This window comes from Clytia hemisphaerica, unplaced genomic scaffold, assembly GCF_902728285.1.
Source record: "Clytia hemisphaerica strain Z4C2 unplaced genomic scaffold, Clytia hemisphaerica genome assembly, whole genome shotgun sequence".
NCBI lineage: Eukaryota > Metazoa > Cnidaria > Hydrozoa > Leptothecata > Clytiidae > Clytia > Clytia hemisphaerica.
In genome coordinates this window covers 962003-982337 of record NW_027103603.1, presented here as the reverse complement: position 1 = coordinate 982337, position 20335 = coordinate 962003, and the positions used below count along the sequence as shown (strand labels likewise).

The 20335-nt window shown below is 36.3% G+C and overlaps 1 protein-coding gene across 1 annotated transcript in view; it reads left to right on the top strand.

Annotated features, from left to right (window-relative positions):
• The window catches only part of LOC136802116 (WD repeat-containing protein 35-like), a 62973-nt gene that overhangs the window by 9281 nt on the left and 33357 nt on the right, over positions 1–20335 (top strand). Inside the window, exons 12-20 of the mRNA XM_067058835.1 lie at positions 1417–1561; positions 2127–2196; positions 3551–3604; positions 4496–4605; positions 4862–4910; positions 6338–6433; positions 7279–7332; positions 9630–9773; positions 10981–11049. Of these exons, the coding sequence (XP_066914936.1) occupies positions 1417–1561; positions 2127–2196; positions 3551–3604; positions 4496–4605; positions 4862–4910; positions 6338–6433; positions 7279–7332; positions 9630–9773; positions 10981–11049 (791 nt within the window). The remainder of the gene's footprint in view (positions 1–1416; positions 1562–2126; positions 2197–3550; positions 3605–4495; positions 4606–4861; positions 4911–6337; positions 6434–7278; positions 7333–9629; positions 9774–10980; positions 11050–20335) is intronic.

Here is a 20335-nt window from a genome sequence, read left to right as displayed (position 1 = left end):
CCGATAAACTTGGACCCATTCTCCTTACACTTCAAAGGTTGATAGATGTATTAAAATGAAACTGACCGTCTCAAATATTAAACTTTTATCTTTGAACCCACGCAAAGGGCTATTTTATTGTTAAATCGCGACGTTTTAATCTAAAAACTGGACAATAAACTGGATTCGTTTTTACCACGGATCTTGAGAATACGGGAACGGAATATTTCAAGATCAAATTGAAACTGTAATGGAATCTGAAACTGAAATCTTAAATCTTTAACGCACAAAAACATCTTGGAAATTGTAGACTGGAATCGTTTGTAACCCGTCTAATGCAGTGATATATGGGTGTTATAAGATAATACGATAATGTTACGGCATATCAGTTTCTTAAAACTACTAAGACCAAAGTTCGTCCCTTCCATTATTTTTCGCTTATTTTTTACTATTATCTACCGGGTGACCCACGAAAAAGTTCGGACGTTTCTCGGCGTCTTGAGGCCGAACAAATGTCCCAAAGTGCTTGGAGTTTTATTATTTAGAAAGTAGATATCCTAACTTAAAATCCGAGCCATTACTTTTTAAATTTGACGCACAAGTTCCCTAGTTATGAGCTTTTAAACTCAAAATTCACTTTTCGGAAAGTTTAAAAAACAGGTAAAAAAGGGGTATCAAATAAGGTATTTTTAGACGTTTTTGATATACAGTTTTTGAGAAAATTCCTTGAAAGTGCCAATTTTGATAAAAACTAGTCTTGTTTTAAACAAAAACTACTTTCGAAGGTGTTTTTAATAATTATTAATGTCATAAAACTCGTTAAATAAGTCAATTTATAAGAGATTTTCTAATTGATTGCATTAATTTAATACCTCTTTTTTACGTGTTTTTTACACTTTCCGAAAAGTGAATTTTGAGTTTAAAAGGTCATAAGTAGAGAACTAGTTGGTCAAATTTAAAAAGTGATAGCTCAAATTTTAAGTTAGGATATCTACTTTTTAAATACCAAAATTCCGAGCACTTTGGGACATTTGTTCGGCCTCAAGACGCCGAGAAAGGTCCGAACTTTTTCGTGGGTCACCCGGTAGGTTAGTCGTCTAGTTAGTCATCTTTTTCGTTCTTGTTCTGTTCACAGTGGCCCTTCGTGGAAACAATTCTCCAGCTGCCTAAAAGCTTTTGAATTTTTCGGAGCATGCCACTTAAAACATATGTTATTATTATTATTATTATTAGTCGTTTAGAAAGCTAGATAACAGAAATGGCTGTCCAGTCTGATTTCTTTAATTATTGCTCTTCTTAAAATTGTATACCGTAATACTTCGAATAAACGCCCCCTTCTTTTAAACGCCCCTTCTAAAAACTAAAGAAATTACACTATATCGTTGACTTCGTTCACATTATTCGGCAATTTAATTTCTTCCCTTAAACTTCCCATAGAACCATGTTTTATGGCGATGACAGCTGGTTACGTGGTGGCTGCATCAAGGGAGGCTTTCTACACATGGAATTATAAGAGTACCAGGAAATTCAACACTTCTGAACTCACACAAACAATTACAAGAAAAAGAGATGGCACTGAAAAGTAAGAAAATAATTGATTAAAAACTAATTTATTCATGATATGCACCACTGGAGAGTCTTCTGAGAACTTTTAAAACTTTCCGGCAATACTTCACTTAAACTATAGAAAAAGTGACGTATTGGGTGGAACAAAAACAGAAAAGTTGCATAATTTCGTGAAGTCATTGCAGTGGTGCATATCATGAATATATAAATTCAGAGAAATTTTCAAAACTTCCTACAAAATATTTTGCGTAATTTTGGTATCCTAGCCTAGAAACTTTATACAATTTTTATTGAGCTGAAGTTTCCAGTAGCAGTAGCTTCTTTTTTCGGCTGAATGTTTCGTTTGTTCTATCTGTGTCAAAGATGTCTCGTATGGTTCAAAAAGCATTTCTCACTTCGATCGCACAATTCGTAGTTGCCGCTAAATTTTCGAAAAAAACGTTGTTTTTTACCGAAAACATTGGAGATGCAGAGCAAAAAAGTTTTTTTTTCGAAAATTTTGAGTTTATTATTTGTTGCAGTACTTGTATCTCATCCGTTCTTTGACGAATAAGAAAATATCTATTTTTATAAACTTTCAGGTTGTTCCATGCGGACGACGTACCATCTGGAGCAGGCGAAGGAATTCAAGACATCAAAAAAGCTCTTGCTGTATGTATTGTCGCACACGGAGATTTATGTGTGGAACTCCCTGGATATTTCACCAGACAGTTTCACTAAACCCCGAGGCGCAGTGTACCCTGAAAGAGTACAATTTAAGAAGATAGTAAATGGACGATAGTAACTTCGATCGAATGAATTTTATATTTACATAAAAGTGATCACTAATATTTCAATAACTCCAAATAACTGTTCCTTAATATAGTTGTCTAAAAAGTCGATAACACGATAATATCTGCAATTGATGTTATGGAAGGTTCCAGATCTAAATCAGTAACAAGTCTCTTTACTAATAGTACGGTTCGTAACTCTCTAGCTTTCCAGCATGTTTCGACTCTCAGCACGCTCTCCGACTCCAATAATGATTTTGTGATTCCGGTATTTATAGTTTTTAGTTCTATGAGTATTTAGAGGACTGGATTTAGAGCCTGGGATCAATAGTCACGTTGGTTTAGTTGTCCGCGTCCATTCATTTGGTTGGGATTGCTTCCTCGATCCCAACTCATAAATCTTTCAGTGTTGTGCGTAGATTGATTCAGTCTCTTGGTTTTGTTCTCGATTATCTCAGTGTGTCAGTGGTATGTAAGATATTAGTCACGCTTGGGCTAACGGGGTTGCAGTCCGTTTTCCTCGATGATCTTCATGCGTAAATCTATTCAACGTGAATGGTATATGATGATTTTCCATTGACTGAATGCTGGTAGCTAGAGAATGTCTTTTCATGGTCTATTCCTGCGTAAGCACGTTGGACTTGAATGGATAATGTAGATTGTTTATTTTGGGATGAGTGATGTTTTCTCAAAATATCTCTACTGTCACAGTATTAATCGATATATTTTCATTTGGGGTACTAACCTTTATTCAGGCCTTGTTGAAAAATCCCAACACCACAACACTTTGAATTCATTTTTTTCGACTGCGGTTTTTTTGCTTCTTTAGAACCTTTTTTCAAAACTGCAAGTCCCTAACGATTATTTAATATTAATAGTGGAAAAAATCAAACCAGGGGTCCGTGGTGTCCATACAAAATATTGATTTTATCTTCCTATCACATAGAAATGCACTAGTAAAAAGCATTATTGTGAATTAATGTACTATCTATAAAAGAGCTCTGATAACTAGACTATGCCACTATGCAACAGCCCCTTCTCACTGACCAGGATTTTTTCAGCCAGTGCAGTGGGGGAGGGGTAAATAATAACGGACTGAGAATGAATGGAATTGATTTCCCATGCTTTTATGGCTTGGAATTTAAATTAATATGAAAGAAAGGATGGAAAAATTAGCCATTCAGAGAAAAGGTGGAACAAAATAATGTCTTATCTTTTCTATTTCTTGTTTATAGTCAACCAGTGATCCAGTGTGTGCTGTATGCGTTTCAGAGAAACTTGTCGTTTTGGTAAGTCGACTAAATTTGGTCACCAAAAGTGTTCAGACGTTACGGTTTGATATTGCTTCGGGATGGTTTTTGTCACGGATAGGAAGTGTTCGTATTAGATTTCGGAATGTCTCGGAGCAACAAAACGGAGCATTTCCGTTCCGATGAAACTAGTGGAACGTAGCTGTTCCGATCCGTTTTGCTTTTAGTGCCAAACTTTTGGTGTCCACGCAGTGTTTCGGAACCGTTTCGTTTCGAAGCATAATGTCTGAATTTCCTTTTTGCCCCCTTGTGAAAAAAATTCTTCAAAGGACTAAAAAGCGAAGGGCTCACTTAGACTACACAATATATTGTTGTTTGTTGACCGTATTGTACCAAGTAAACAACGTGTACTCTATTATTTAAAGAGATTTTCTTTCCGTAAAAATCGAGTGCAATGCCGATCGAGTTTTACAATATATTGCGGGTACATTTTCAATATATTTTTGGCACCGGGCAATTATATTGTCGATATGTTGCCTGGTAATACAGTAGAATCTCTATTACTTTTCTCATCTGTTCAGTTAATGTTGCCTTAAAACTTTATTCCATAACTCGAAATTTCTTTAACTCGAACAAAATTGTGTTCCCCCTGCGTGCGGGTTCGAATTAGGGAGACTCCACTGTATACTGTGTAGTGCATGTAACCCTTAAAAATTTTGTTTTTAAATAAGAGTGATATCGTTTGCTTACTCATCGCTTTTAATTCACAAGAGTTTAGGGGAAAGATTGGTCAAAAAGAGGAAAATGCTTATATCAGCATAATATAACAATAGGCAGACACTTTCCCGATATGAAATATGTGTCTGATATGAAACGGGAATATTTATGTAAAAATAAAACCTTTAATGAGTCTCTTTTATTTTTTTACAGGGAAGAGAATCTGGCACCATACAATGTTATTCATTACCTCGTCTCGGACTTGAAAATAAATATGTATTAAATTGTCCTCCTTATCAATTTACAATGAATTCTAATTCTACGTAAGTTTCTTTCTTTTTTTTTGTGATTCTTTTCTCCCTCAAAAAAGGGGATACTTCCCAAAAGTGCAAGCGACATCATAATAATAGAAAGAATCTACAGCCTGGGTATCCAGGCTATTTTTAACCAATTTTGAGTCTCTTACCGAAAGCACTGTCACTCGTCGATAGAAAACTTGAAACTCAGAACTCGACTAATGAGAATTTTCTATCGTACAAAAATTATAAATTTTCAACCATCATTTTTTCTCTTTTTTAGAAAATTGGCAATTATCGATATTTCAGGAATTCTGACATTCTTTGACTTTGTAAGTAATAGTCGACACGAGTTCCCCGGCCATTCTCAACTTCAGTTGAGTTAGAATCTGAGAATGTGTGTGTGTGTGTGTCTGTCTGTCTCTGTGTGTGTATGTCCCAAAACTTTGGGGCAGCCTGGAGACTTTTAAAAATTGTTCGATTTGGCTGAAATTTGGCACACTTGTTCCTTGGGTGAATATCTGGGGGTGTTTTTTTCATTTTTCAAAAATTTTGATTTTTGCGGCCTGGGGACGAGTTTTCGCCAAAACGAGGCTAAAACTTTGGGGCAGCCTGGAGACTTCAAAAATTGTTCGATTTGGCTGAAATTTTGCACACTTGTTCCTTGGGTGAATATCTGGGGTTGTTTTTTTCATTTTTCAAAAATTTTGATTTTTGGGGCCTGGGGACGAGTTTTTCGCCAAAACGAGGCTAAAATTTTGGGGCAGCCTGGAGACTTCAAAAATTGTTCGATCTGGCTGAAATTTTGCACACTTGTTCCTTGGGTGAATATCTGGTGATGTTTTTTTTCATTTTTTGAAAATTTAGATTTTTGGGGCCTGGGGACGAGTTTTTCGCCAAAACGAGGCTAAAACTTTGGGGCAGCCTGGAGACTTCAAAAATTGTTCGATTTGGCTAAAATTTTGCACACTTGTTCCTTGGGTGAATATCTGGGGGTGTTTTTTGCATTTTTCAAAAATTTAGATTTTTGGGGCCTGGGGACGAGTTTTTTGCCAAAACGAGGCTAAAGCTTTGAAGCAGCCTACAGGCCTCCAAAATGGTCGGATTTGGTTGAAATTTGGCACACTTGTTCATTGGGTAAATATCTGGGGGTCTACAATTGGGCCTATGAATAATTTGAAGCCACTGAAGTTGAGCCCAGTGCGTTGCGCACGTTCGACTATTTCCTAGTCAAATCCTCATTAAAAAATTTCCAAAAGGCGGACATTTTATTAGCGGACAAAGTTCTTTGTACGAAATGGCCGAAGTCCTACTTTTCCCTCTCTAATTAGCGGACATCAACGATCAAACTGGCCACAGACTTTAAAAAATTAGACAGGATTGATTTATCCAAACCATTTATCTCTTATACAGTTCAAAGTTTCATTGAACAAATTGCTTATAGACGTTTAATTCCCCAGTCGGTGAATTTGCTTACATCTTAAAAATGATAAATTGCAGAGACCCTCAAGAATACTATGATTCATAAAAAGCTAAATTGTTGCATTTGAATAATCATTCTCTTGTTTTTCCATATTCTAGTGTCTCTAGAAAAGCACTTTGGACCTAAATTTTACACACTTAACCTCTTAATAGTACCTCATACTAGAATTGAAATTTTTCTAAAAGGCGGACAATTCTAAATAGCGGACACTAACCTTATCCCCGATGGTGACCGCTAATTGGAGGTTCTACTTTACTTTCATTCATTATTTTTTAGGAGGCTAAAACGACGAATATACAGACAGGTCGTGAACAATACGGAGAACATTTGAAATTTGAACGCAAAGATGCTTGGGATATGAAATGGGCTGATGTAAGTGAAAATAATCCCATTCTCCTTTTGCTTTCTTGAGATATCTCGTACTCTATTTGAAATCACAGATATCATATTCCCTTACACGCTAGATAGGCTAACTACTCACAGATTCCCCCCCCCCCCCATTAAAGTGTGTTCGGTTTTATGGTTGATTAGTCCGCCATGTTGTTTTCTAATCTACCTTAGATTTTTGATCGTTCAAATTTCAAATTTTTCGAATGGCGCTGTTGACGACCAATTTCGAAAACAAGATGGCAGACTAGTCAGCTCTAAAACTGGATACGCTCCCTTTTATATGGGAAGCCCGATCCAGTCAAGTAGTTAGAGATTGGAATCAGTGATTTGAATGATAAACAGGTTCCCGCGCATGTATTCTAAAAAGTGAAACACATTTTTGTTAGAATATTTCTACGCTTATGTGTTTTTTCAAGGTTATATAACACTAGAGCTAATTCATCCGTCCCTGGCTGATCCAAAATACTGTGCCATCTTTAATAAGTAAATCACAGTTCGGTGCCGGCAATTTGATTAACTTAGAGACCATTCTTTCGGCTCCTCGGGGAGGAAAGGAAAATTACAAAGTTGGAATTGACATTAGCCTGACTGCCAGCGTGTATGTAGAAGGACATGTTTTTTTCATGAACACGAGATAAGGCACTCACCAGATTGTCCCAAAATAAAGCCTGAATTACACTTAATCCCTTAAAATCTCATCGTTCTTTTGCGAGAACACATATTAAATAGACAAAGATTCTCTTTCACATATAAACAAAGCATAACAATTTATATTTAAAATTTCAAAGGTACTTTATGTTTTTTCTTCTTATTGTCTTTTTTATCAGTCTCAATATTCCGGTCTGCAAATTTCTCCGAGTAGAGCGGAAACAAATATACTTGTTCGTATGGAGTTTCAGTGATGTTTCCGACATAAACAGCTGAATTCTTATACAACAAATATTTCTCCTCGTCTTTGCGTGTTTTGAATTGATTTGGATTTTGACGTGCCAACCCCATGAAAAAGTTTGCAATGTATTGTGCGGCCGTTACGGCAAATGTGGAATGGTCTATGGCTAAACTTGGATTATGCATAAATAAGGACTTCTCTGGATGCCATTGCAACCCGAAAATGGGTGCAAATTTATCTAAAGAAAATGGAGGACAAGTATAGTTTGGTTGCCACACAAAACCAGTTTTTGTGAGACATGGAATCCCCTGCCACTGTGACCCAGTGGGACCATCCCCACTGGCCACCCCAGTGAAAAATCCTTCTAAAAAAAGTATATTTTGTAAACGAAAAAAGTCTTTCTACTTTCAAATGTTTCTAGGCTAGCAGATGATCAAACTGAAAAGTGGGTGCTAAGGTTATCGAAATACTTGGGCCCCTACTATAAACTGTTCATAAGTGCCTTGTCAGCATTTTGATGATACAAGTACGAGGAAGTCTTGCAAAGAAAGCATTGCAAAGAAGGATTTCATATTGTCAATGAATGGAGTTCAGACGTTAAATCTCATTTAGGCTTGGTATAATCAAGGCGCGCCTTTCCAAATCGTAAGAAATGTCTTTAGACCATGTTCGCACGTGACGGTTCCGTTTCGCTCCGAAACGAAATGAAGCCATTCTATGGGCTGCATTCAAGTGTTACGTCACTTCTAACCAATAAAATGGCTTCATTTCGTTGGTCTTAGACTTACCTTCATATGTGCTGATAAACTCAATTCCTCTGCGATCATAATTAGTTGTCAGAACACGAAATTGTTTCGTCAACTCAGGGTGCCTTTTAAAATTCTCATACAGTGCACTGTAAATATGTGCATTAAACGTCAAAGCCTTCTCCTTTAGAACTCGAATCAAATCTTTGGGTGCTTTACCGAAAAGTTGAGATTTCCTTGCTTCCTTTGTGAACATTAAGGGCAGAGTGATTTTACTAGAGTCGGAAGGTCGCAGGATTTCTTCTTCCGACAGTAGCTGCATAATCATTTGTGAACCTCGGCAGATCCCCAATACAGGATACGGGATTCCTTTCTTAGCTTGTTGCTTGAGTATTCAGTTGCTGCTTTGGAGATTCTACTGTATCCAGAATCTGCTAAGTCACCGTCGCCTCCAGGGATTAATACTCCGTTTACTTTCCTCAACATGTTTCGTAATTTACGACCTTTCAAGTCCTAGAAATCAAGAAAGATTGATGTTGAAATTTTCGCTTCTTTTGTAATGATATAGCTGAAGAATGTTTAGACGCGTGTTTATGAGAATAATTGTGATAAATTGGAAATTTTTTTACAAAAATGGATCTATCCAGAATGTGGAAGGCAATACACCGTAGTCGCGCGGTCAGGCACGTGCCACTTTATTATTATTTAATTGTGCCCCTAAACTTGATCCAATTTTGTACACCTTTTTCGATTGTCTATAGGTGCGAAAAAAAGACTGGGATGGTTTTAGGGTGGTAAAACGGACACAAAAATGCCCGCGCGGCAATGGTGGCTACAGTCGAAAAAGTGTATTGAAAGTTAATCGAAAACTACTGCGATTCGATTATGTCCTCAATCAAAGTAAGGAGTGCCAAAAGAAACCGTCCAAGGAGGAACGATACGTAATCAGGATACGCGTTTTTTTATGACTTCGATAAATTATATCACTACAAATTTCTGTAAAGCCCAAAGGGCTAGATGTTGTGCTTTAAGCTCTTTCAAGCAAAAAAAAAAACTGAATATCGCAAAAAATATTGCTGCTATTGTCAAGCGCTGAAATTCTATTGTAATGTGAAATAACCTCGGCACACTTTTCAGCCAAAGCACTACATCTAGCCCTGCAGGCTTTATAAATCTATGGGAATCACTTGTATCAGGCGCTCCTCAAAAGAACATTGCTCCTCAAAAGGAACTTCCAAAGTTTCTATGAAAACTTGACCCGCTTCTTTCAGTAATTCAGTGAAACCAAATATACCAAATAATCATCAAAATGCAACCTACCTCAGAAATACTAACAGCTCGTCCACCAGTCATTTCAATCAATTTCACAAAACTGGCACCAAAATATTCTTTAGACCATGATACAGGGTATTCCGATAAAATCTTATCTCCATCCAGAGGCATGGGGACGATTCCTATGACTGGTCGAAGGTTAATAAATTTCTTGTATGTCTCTGTGAAGTAGTTGGTTGGGAATGAGGACAGCGTTGGATAACCATTGTCCTTTGACTTGTTGCCACTTCTCAAAAGAAACAAAAACAAAAGCGGCGGTGGCACCAACACCTCCACATTGGCTGGCCTCTTACAAGAAGACTACACTTCATCGGGTGACTCGTATTTCATTGATAACGCCTGGAGAGGCGCAGAGGTCAGTGTAATGTTAATCTCATAACCGATCATCCATTCTGCGCTACCAAGCTCTGCTTTAAAGGGATAAGGCGAATGTGACGATCTGACCTTGTTGTTTACCAAAACATTCTAAAATACGTTGCCATTTACATAAACAGTGAAGTCTCTGTAACTTGAACCTCTACAAATCGAATGTCTCCTTAACTCGAGCAAATCTTTAAAATTCTGAACTTTCTCAGAAGTATAATCTCTGCCGGAATACATTTAGAGTTTGCGCTATTTCCTCATTTTTCGCATTTTGAAGGTCGGGTGAGAAAGTCGCTTTTGGGCTATCTGTCAAATGCATGGCATGGACCAGGGGTTTAGGTACCCCCTAAGAAAATAGGTACCCCCTGAATTTTAGGTACCCCCAAAAAACAGACGTTCATAGATACCCCCTGTGATTGGTACCCCCTGTGACTTGAGTATATGTCAAGAAATGAAAAAATTGTATATTTTGTACAATTAAAAAGAATAATGATAGTTAGATAAAAGCAAGATAAAATATAGTTCCCAAGCCCCCAGACCTTACTGCATAAAAGTTAGATACCCCCAGAGATCATAGGTACCCCCTGAAATTCAAAAAAAATCCAGCCCCCAGCCTTTTTCAGGAAGATATTGGTTGTAGCCCCCCCCCCCTGCGGGCTGGGGGGGGGTTCATGCCATGAAATGTAATCGAATATTTCAATTTGGAATTCTGAGGCTTATTGGACCATTTTTTGAACTTTTGGATCCTCAGATCTTATGGTCCTAAGTCTAAAGGCTAGCGTTAAAACTCAGAGTAAAAACTCCTTCCAACCTAAGTTAGAGCGCTTCCAAAGACTTTGTGGGAATTTTTTATCGGTTACGAACTTGATTGTAGCAACGTCAGTTTTTTGGCCATCAAAACCTTGACCAGGTCTCATTCGTGGGGCCCCTCTCAAAAAAATCCTATTAATCTACCTTCGAACCAATCGAATGCGGTTGCTTACCACGAAAGATGCTTCGGATCTTAAGGGTTAGCTCCCTACTATAGAAGAAATAAAAAGGATTAATGTGTGTGTTTTCAACGTAATAAAGGCCTTCTGAACATTAGATAGACGTTATTTTAACGTTTCTGAACATTAGATGGACGTTTTTTTAACGTTTTGTGTCATTTAGTGAGGATGTCTATAAACATGATGTTCATTCTTTTTTGTCTTTTTTAGGCGTTCCATTTCTACTTATTGGCTCAACGACAATTGTATGAAGGAAGACCTGACGCCGCTTTGAGAACGGTATGTTAACGATTCCAGGTGTTTCTCTGGAAGTTTATCATTCTATGACATAACCTTTTTATACGGAACCACTCGCTGTTGCCATTAGTTTTACAATGTTAAAAGTTCTTCCCTTTCAGACGGATTTCCGGCTCCGTGAAATATTAAAGAGGCTTTTCCATCTCAAAATTCTGCATATATGCATATATGCTTTTGTCCACTTTTGTCCACTTTCCGTCCAAGACGAAAAACCTTCTTGCTTTGACCACTGGTTTTAGTGTTACAAATTGCAACTACAAGTGTTACAAGATGCCCAACCAGTGTTTTTTGGGTTTTCCGTATCAAAGATTACGTCCTCCAAAATTTGACAATAGTTTCTAGCCCAATACGTCTTTTAAACAATGGGGAGATACGTTTTGGGTGGGACAAAACAGAATTTCCTAGTTATCTGTGAAGTTTTACTGAGGTAAAAATCGAAAATAGCACTTCAAAACCAGTAAAATCCAGAGTTTTCTTGGTCAATCAGCGCTTAGCATTAAAGCTTGCGCTCACCCGGTGCTGGTAGCGAACATGTATTTTCCGGAAATCGAGATACAGTTTAATTCTTGAACCGTGTTTTTAGTCAGCTGAATGTTTTTATATCAGTGCTCATAAAGAGACTTTTATCAGCTTTTTAAAATTTAGCAAAATTTAACAGAATTAAAAATTACTAGTAAAAATTAGGTATAAATTCATATTAATTCAATTTCACCTTATAAATAAGAACAGGATAAGAACAATTTGAGGCTCAAAGAACCAAAAAATAAGAACAGCCAAGCCTACAAAATTTTACTGGTTCTTATAAAAAAAAGCGTATGCCTTGACATCGTTCAATCTCATTGTGTTTTGTGTGTGTGGATAATTCAGAATCTTTATTCATTAAAATCTGCCAAAACACCCACACCCACTATTTCTACCGGGCTATCCACGAAAAGGTATTATGTATGAGTTTATGTATGTGTGTTATTCTGCGACGGAGACGGTAAGCTTCTAGTTTGTTTACATCCTGACTGATTGAGAACGACAGTAAATCAGCACTTTCACCGTCCTTGAATTTGCGGGTCAGAATTGCGGGTTTTTCTAACTCTGTTCAGGCACTGTGGCGCTATCCTCAAAAGTGCAAATACATTAACTCACTATAAGGGTATTCCATACAAAGATTTTAAGAAAACTTTAATTTGGATTTTAAAGTCACCAGAGATTTTACTTATATGGGAAGGTTTTCACTTACGAAATAAAGAGTCTGTTAAAATAATTTGGGTAGATGTAAGATTGACAAATTAACTTTTCCAACATTGATTTCAGCCGCCTAAAATGCAACGAGTTTTGTAACCGACCCGGAAAATGTACTTACGACCGTTGTTGCGTGGGCATTTTTTGTCCGCTTTATCCCACTAAAACCATCCCAATCTTTTTTTGACGCATTTTTCTATTGTCTATTGGTGCGAAAAAAGAACTAGAACGGTTTCAGTGGGATAAAGCGGACAAAAAAACCGCGGCAATTAATGGCTACGGTCGAAAAGGTGTATTTGATAGAGAGATTCTGGGAGTATTTCCAGGTGCCACGTCCTTTGATTTCTTATGGCATCTTCAGTTTTATTGATACTTCAATGCGCCATCTGAAATGATCATCTAGTTTTTTTATCAATCTCATGTTCTCGCGAAAAAAGAGCCTCTTTTGGTTGGCACCTACCTTTCCTAGAAGAGCATATGACCAGATTTTCACAGAAAGAGAATTAAATTTTATATCATGGATTCATAGATTACAGAAAGATAAACACAAAGGTCATATTTGACATAAACTTAGATTAACATATAACACCCATATAAGATAATACACTATCCCATAAACATCCAAAATATAATACACAGATAAAATCATATAACGAGATGAAATCTATTTTCAACATTAGTACAAGTGCTCTGCATACGAAAATTGACATTTTGTCCCGCTGTACGTAGACCTATATTTTCAAATATTCATTAGAATTACACTCAAAGTCATGTAGAAGTGACAAAGTAAAACTGATAAGATGATTGATTGACGATAAAAAAGTAAAATATTAGTTTTGTTTTTATAACTTTCCCATTCAATCAATTTTTAAAAATTATGAGATCAATACCCCCATGGATATCCCAGCTCAATTTTGCACTTTTGACTCTTGTCCTGCATTCAGAATTTTTAAACTTGACAACTATGCCTGCTGCAAGTGCAATCTTCAACCTCCCTCCCGAGAAGCTCTTTTCCTGAATTGAATGTTTAAAAGGATGTTAACACAATGTTAGCTACGTCTATATGGCAAGGTCTTAAAAATATGTGTTTGGGAGAACGGAACGACCTATAGACTCAGTTCTGCATATTAAATTTCTCCAGCGCTAGGTTCTCCCGCCCAAACAACTTGATAACAAAACAAATTAGGAAATAGTTTCCATCTGCAATTCAGGGGGGTACTGAGGCAAATGGAGGGTACGGTATGTGCTGCCCTTAAGGGTACCTTTTTTGGATCTCCGAAGTCCTACTGAGGGTCCGAAAAATCAAATTTCAGTCCCACTAAGGGTTGGTTAAATAGGAAAATTTCAACTTTTTACCAGGAAAATTGAAATTTGGTCAAATTTGTCCTGATGATTGTAAAATTCACAAAATTTTCCCTTGTTTTCTCCTTTTTAGTCCCGGTAAGGGTTGAAAGTCGGGCGGCACCCCCCCGGGAGCAACTCCGACCTTCCCATTTCCTATCTCCTGGTTATCTGTGAAAAAGGGTGTCAAAATTAGAAGAGAGGTACACTTGACATAATACTTTATAGGACATGGTACATGAAGAATCGCAGCCTTAGCGTGTCAATTTGATCAAAACTTATTTATAGGTAAATTATCTAATTTCCTGCTTGTTTGACTTGCATCTACTGAAGTGTGTGGAGTTAATTAGTTATGCAATAGACCGTCGTTTTGGCCTAAAGGTGTAGATTCTTTGTATGCTAGTATGGTGATATGTACCGTGAAGTTGGGTAACTTGCATCAGTGGAGGCTAATATGCATAGCCATCAAATGAATGACCTAACTGGTCATTAAAATACAAAATTAAAATCAATACAAAAATGGTAGAGTAGAGCTGCAAGCAGAGCTGCATAGATCATTTGACTTTATTGGTCAGCCATATTTGACGGCTATGCAAGTTTCCCTCCACTGATGCAAGTTACCCGACTTCATATAGTAATAATTCATGGCAACTTCATAGCTTCATTATCAAAACTGCTCCCTCTCTTGGAAGAACCACATCGATCTTTCAACTTTTTCTTTTTTGATAATATTCCACTCCGCATTATCTTTTAAACGAGCACAAAATCGCTATCTAATTTGAATTCTATTAAAATTCATAGCCTTTTTTGTCTCTGCTGCAGATTATATTGAGACGTAGATTTCATCGAAATCACAGAAAAGTTACAATTATATATACAAGGGGCTCCCCCAGGGACTGGCGTGACACGTGAATGAGCCTTTTTTGTGACGTGAATACGTGAATTGGACTTTTTTAGCACGTGAATACGTGAATTGAGATATCAGCGTGAACGTGAAAATAAGAATTTTCCACCGTGAATTCGTGAATCGAGATTTTTAGCGTGAACGTGAAAAGCAAATCATTGTCTAAAACACAATGAAACTCTAAAAATATATCTAAGACCTCGATACCTAGATCTGTAAAAATTTCTTGCTCGCTTTGCTCGCATAGTCTTGAATTAACTTATTGTCATATTTAAGTTATTGTCATGCTTAAGTCATTCAAAGGAATCAAAACTTTATAACATTAAAATTCTCAAAGATATCTAAACGAATATTTTCGTTATTTTTTTGAGGGCGTATTTTTTCATTTTTAATGACAATTTTTGTAATGCAAATATTGCATCCAACGAGAGCGTCTTTAGCCAAAACAAAATAGTCTAGAGAAAATTTTCTCCGTCATCGTTTAATAATGGTCGTCTCTCCATAGTCACATATTTTTTTTTTTTTTTTTTTTCTTGTTCTCTTTTGCCACCAATAATCTGGTTTATTATCCGACGCGCCTAAATAGCGACATTTGATTGGCTTCTTTGCTGTCCAATATTTTCGAATATATAGCTTCCATCATAGTCACTAGAAATATACAGTATTCAATTGACATTGCTTCCATGGAGGCTATATATTTCAAAAATTGACGTCACACAACGAGTTCAATGACAATTGAGCATCTTCTTTTGACGTTACGTCACAAAATAAAAATGAGACTTTTTAATAAAAAACTACCAAGAAACCAGATTAAAGAGCTTATAAATTGGAATTATGTTTGAAAACGAGAAATATTTTAGCGATAAACGGATAATAAACCATTTATTTGGACGCAGTCTCATCCAATATGAAAAATATTGGGCTACGAGAAAAGATATTGGACTCGGCGAAGCCTCGTCCAATATCTTTTCTCGCACGCCCAATATTTTTGCATATTGGATTCGACTTTGTCCAATAACTGCTTAATATATCAGTATATATAATAAGTCTCTGAAGGTAAATATTTACATTTAAAAAAAAAAGAAGAGAAAAATCCTAAATATATCTAAAAAAAAAAAAGTTTTCGTTTTTAAAGTGCGTGCGAACAGAATAGTGATCAGTAGACCACTAAGGGCGAAAAGCGGGCTCTGGGAAGAAACAACACTCCGTTACGGGGCCTATCCGCAGGTGAGGGTTGTTTCTCCCGAGATTACGTTCCGTCCGGACTGTAGGAATCTCCCTCTTGATAAACAAAAACAAAGTAGAACCTAACCGATTGAGATACTAATATTCAGCAGGAGATTCCCCGAAAATGTAAACATAGGACAAAACAGGACGGAGGTCCTGAACAATTCTGTCCTGGAGCTATGGAAAATGCAAATTGTTACTACAATACAATACACAAAATGATACCGCGTTAACTTAGAGACTTAGAGGATTATTGGTCCTTTAATAATTTGCAATGCAAAGTAGGTAGTTTAGGGTAGTTTTAAAACATCTTGTATGTATGCAGCATCGAACAATTAAAAAATAATTCTCATAGATAATGATACAGATGATGCGTTTTCAAGCAATCTAGGTATTCTAAATTTTAAAGGTTTTCTCTTTGGCGAAATTCTTGGAACGCTGCACCGGGTAAGGCAGGTACGTCGCTCGCCGTACCAGGTTTTTGGCAACAAATGGTCAGTGTTAAATAAAATCAAAGATTTTCAAAAAAATTGTGTACGACCAAACAAGGCATACTTGACTAACAATAGCGTCTTAAGGCCGCGTTTTTCAGTCATAAAAGGACTGAGAGTCGAAAAATTTCGCGCTCGCTTCGCTCGCGCTGTTATTTTCCATACAATTTCTTCCATGACATACGGCTCAAATATTGCAATTTGCGTCCTCTGCTTGTACTAGCGCTCCACCTTGAGATTGTGTTTAAGTCCGGGGTTTAAGTCTACGGCTTTTCAAACTATATGATTGGCACAACCTCGATTTGAAATTACTAAGGACTTCTTACGGGTCCTCGAGGAAGCAAATCCCACACCAAACCCTACGCCAGAGGGGTAGTTCTTTGTAACCTAAAAAATTGCTTTATCTTTATACGTTATCGAGAATTAGGTCACAAAACTGCAGAAAACTTCATATTGGCGGAAATATTTGGCATAAGAATAGGTCAAATTGCTTAAAGAAACCATAAAAAGGTCATATATTTAACCCAATAACGTCACAATCGTTTTAACCAAAGATATAAAAGCAAAATTGGCGCGTGAACGTGAAAATGGTTTTTTTCGCGCGTGAATACGTGAATTGGCAAAATTTTGTGCGTGAATACGTGAATTGAGGGTCGACTGGGGGGGCCTCATACAAGAAAGAGCATTCAACTACTGTGCACAAAACTGTGTGACTCGATCCCCAACTTGGGTCAAACCTTGGTTTAAATAAAACCTTCCTGCCACCTCAGTAGAAAAGAGAGGCCAGGGGTATTCAAGAAAAATATATTAAAAGTTTCTGAGATTTCTGAAATATAGTAACGCTGTTTCTACTGAATAGGGAATTTAGATAAACATGAAAAGGCGAAGCTACTGTAAGAAACAATTGTTTCGGAATACAGTATTGTATCAAGTGACAATTTCCCACCCCTTCGGGTAAAAAGCTAAGGACAACGTACCATTCCTTTAGACAAAGGCTGAACAGAAAGAACTAATAAACGTATTTTAAGCAAGGCAAATGCAACACGAAATATTTATACCCTTTTTGTTTTCTGACTTTATCAATGCATCCACAACAGAATCGATGTCCACACGGAACAGCTTGGTGGGGTTCTCTTAATATAAACAAACAGATGACACATGTCATGTCATTTGTATCCAGTTGTTCGTCAGCAAACGTCACATCATAACCTTCATCACTGTTGGTCAGGTGTTGTTGCTGATGATAAAGGTCTTCCAAAGTTGACTCTTCTGGAAATCTTGCAGCCATTTTTGACTATATTTGACTATTTAGGGAAAAGAAGATAAACAAATGCATGGGATTATTTGCAACTGTAATCACTTGCAAATGCAATGGGTAAATAAAACAAAAGTTTAATAAACTGTTATAATTCCATTGTATAAATGGATAAAATTGTACTTGCAGAAAATTGGATAGATGATATTTTTCCATCGGTCATTTATTTTTCCTAGCATATTTGAAGATTATTTAACAGAAGAAATGACAAATTAGGCTGTGTTGCCCTTGCCAACCTATCACAATTACACTGAGTATGGAAAGCCTTTGTAAATGAACTCTCATGCAATTGCATGACAGACTTTAATTGGGTGAAAATTTGAAATTTTTTAAAACTATTTTAAATATTTACTGTTTTTTTCCAAAACCTTCCCATAGTTAATGTTGGATGGCTGTTTTAGATTCATCCAGCAAGGATACATATGAGGAGTGCACTGGGGACAATGGGGATCAAGAGACTCTTCAAAATTCAAACATGAGATCTCCATTATTGTAGAGGGTAACATACAATAATATACAACATATTATAACAGAATATATAATACATGTAACGATGGCATTCAAAAATTGTGTGAGGTTTTCAAAAACAGCAAAAAAAAAAGAAATTTGAATATCCTTTTTAAGAATAACTCTTTTCAAACGAAACCTCACAATATTGGTTCTAAAGTAGGCTGAAGTAGGTTGAAAAAATTTTTTTGTAAAATGGGCCAAAATTGCGGCACAAATCAAGAAAAACACTATGTTGATAAAACAGCAGCCACAAATTTGTTCAATGAGTAAAAATCATTTTTTTCAGATGATACTGGTAGCAAAAGGGTTTATCCACAAAATATCAAAAATGGAACCAAAATTATTGGGTCATTGGGCTAGAATTGCGGCTCAAAGTTGACAATTTTTTTCATATATGCTTTGATTGAAGCCACATTTCAAGCTCATGGAAAACCCTGCAGCCACAAATTAAACCCATAAGTATCTTTATCAGACCTTAACCTACCAATTTCAAGAAAAACGGTTAAAAAATATTAAAGTTTTAAAGCAGGACAGCACATATAAGCCAACCCTAAAAATGCCAACTAATACCTAATGTAACAGCTCAGAAGGTTATAGTTACAAAAAATTGTATTTGCAGCCACAAAATGTACACTCTTTCTTAAAATAACACTGTATTGTGTCAGATTGTGTTTGTTTTGCTTTAGGCTTTGCAAATATTCATGTTTCGAAAACAAAACCCAACCTGGAATGTGTAAATTGATAAAATTAGTGATTGAAGTATGATTGAAGCCACATTTTAAGCCTATTGAAAACCCTGCAGCCACAAATTAAACCCATAATTATCTTTATCAGACCTTAAACTACCAATTTCAAGAAAAACGGTTAAAAAATATTGAAGTTTTAAAGCAGGACAGCACATATAAGCCAACCTGTTGAGTGAGCCACATGACATACAGCCACAAAACCTGCCCTCACTTTGCCATTTTATATTTCAAGACTGAATCACTCAACTTAAAAGAGGGCCACATTTTTGGAAAGCTCATCAATTTCCTTCTTTTATGGAATTTTGTACTACACAGCAGCCACAAGAATGGCAACGCTGTGGCCTAAAAAGTGGTTGTGATTGAAAACCTCACTTTTTGGGGTTCTATTTTTGAATGCAATCATTGGCTAGTTTTAAAGCATGTTTTTTCTTGTACCTTTACGAGGAAAACTATATCGTTGATTTGAAAAAGACCCCCTGGAAATTCCCAGGGGAGGAACCCTGGTACCCTGAAACGAAACCATGTAGGGAAATTCAAATTAAACCACGTCGTTTGTTTATTAAAGTTTTTTTAAGGTGAAACGAATTCAGGGTCAAATGATATTTTTTTTACTCAAAGTTTGTGAGCCTGATGTAAGGAAAGTTTCAATAAGATAAAGCAAAGGGGAACTTTTGATAATTTTGTAGGAAAGTTCACCCCTTAAAAAAGGAACGAAAAGCAAAAGGGCATATCGAGACAAGATTATCACTGAAAAAGCCTTTTTAAGACCTTACATAAATGAAAAGATTTCATTTATTTTGAAAATATATTAGAACAAATTTCTTTTAATATTTTGAGACATTAAAAAAAAAAATGGAAAAAAATAAGAGATAAGAATTTTAATACATTTCTATGGATTTGGGGGAAGGCTATAAAAAGGGGTTAGGAATTATCATGTTATTGTTCCTCATTCTCAACTTGATTAAGATATTTGATTCAGTTATTAGAACTTATCCCTATTCTACTAATTTAGTTTTTGATTTCTGTGAATCCCATAAGCTTCAAAAGCTTTCGATTTTTTGTTTAGATCCTTTTATGATTCCCGATGATTCCCCACCGAAGGTCACGTTCTCGGAAAGATTTCTCGTCATTTTTGTCATAGCAAAGAAACTTTTTCAGCTCTTTTTAATAAAAATAGTAAATTTTGGCTGATGCTATGTTCTTATGTTTATTTTAATACAATTGTTGATTCTAAGTCAGAATTTTTTTACCATTTCTGGGACAATGTTCTCAATGTTCTTAGGTTTTAGTCGAAATTGAGCCTCGTGTTTTTATAAAATTGTTCTTATAAAAAAACATGAAATTTACAGCCCGAAGAGCTAAAGTGGAAGGGAAATCTTCAATCTTCAATCTTTGATGTTTCTAAAACAAGAAAAAAGTGACGCTTCATGACCCACGCCGCTTTTGGAATGACTTTTGTTTTCACGAGCCATATTTTCCAAATCTGGTGACGATTTTTATT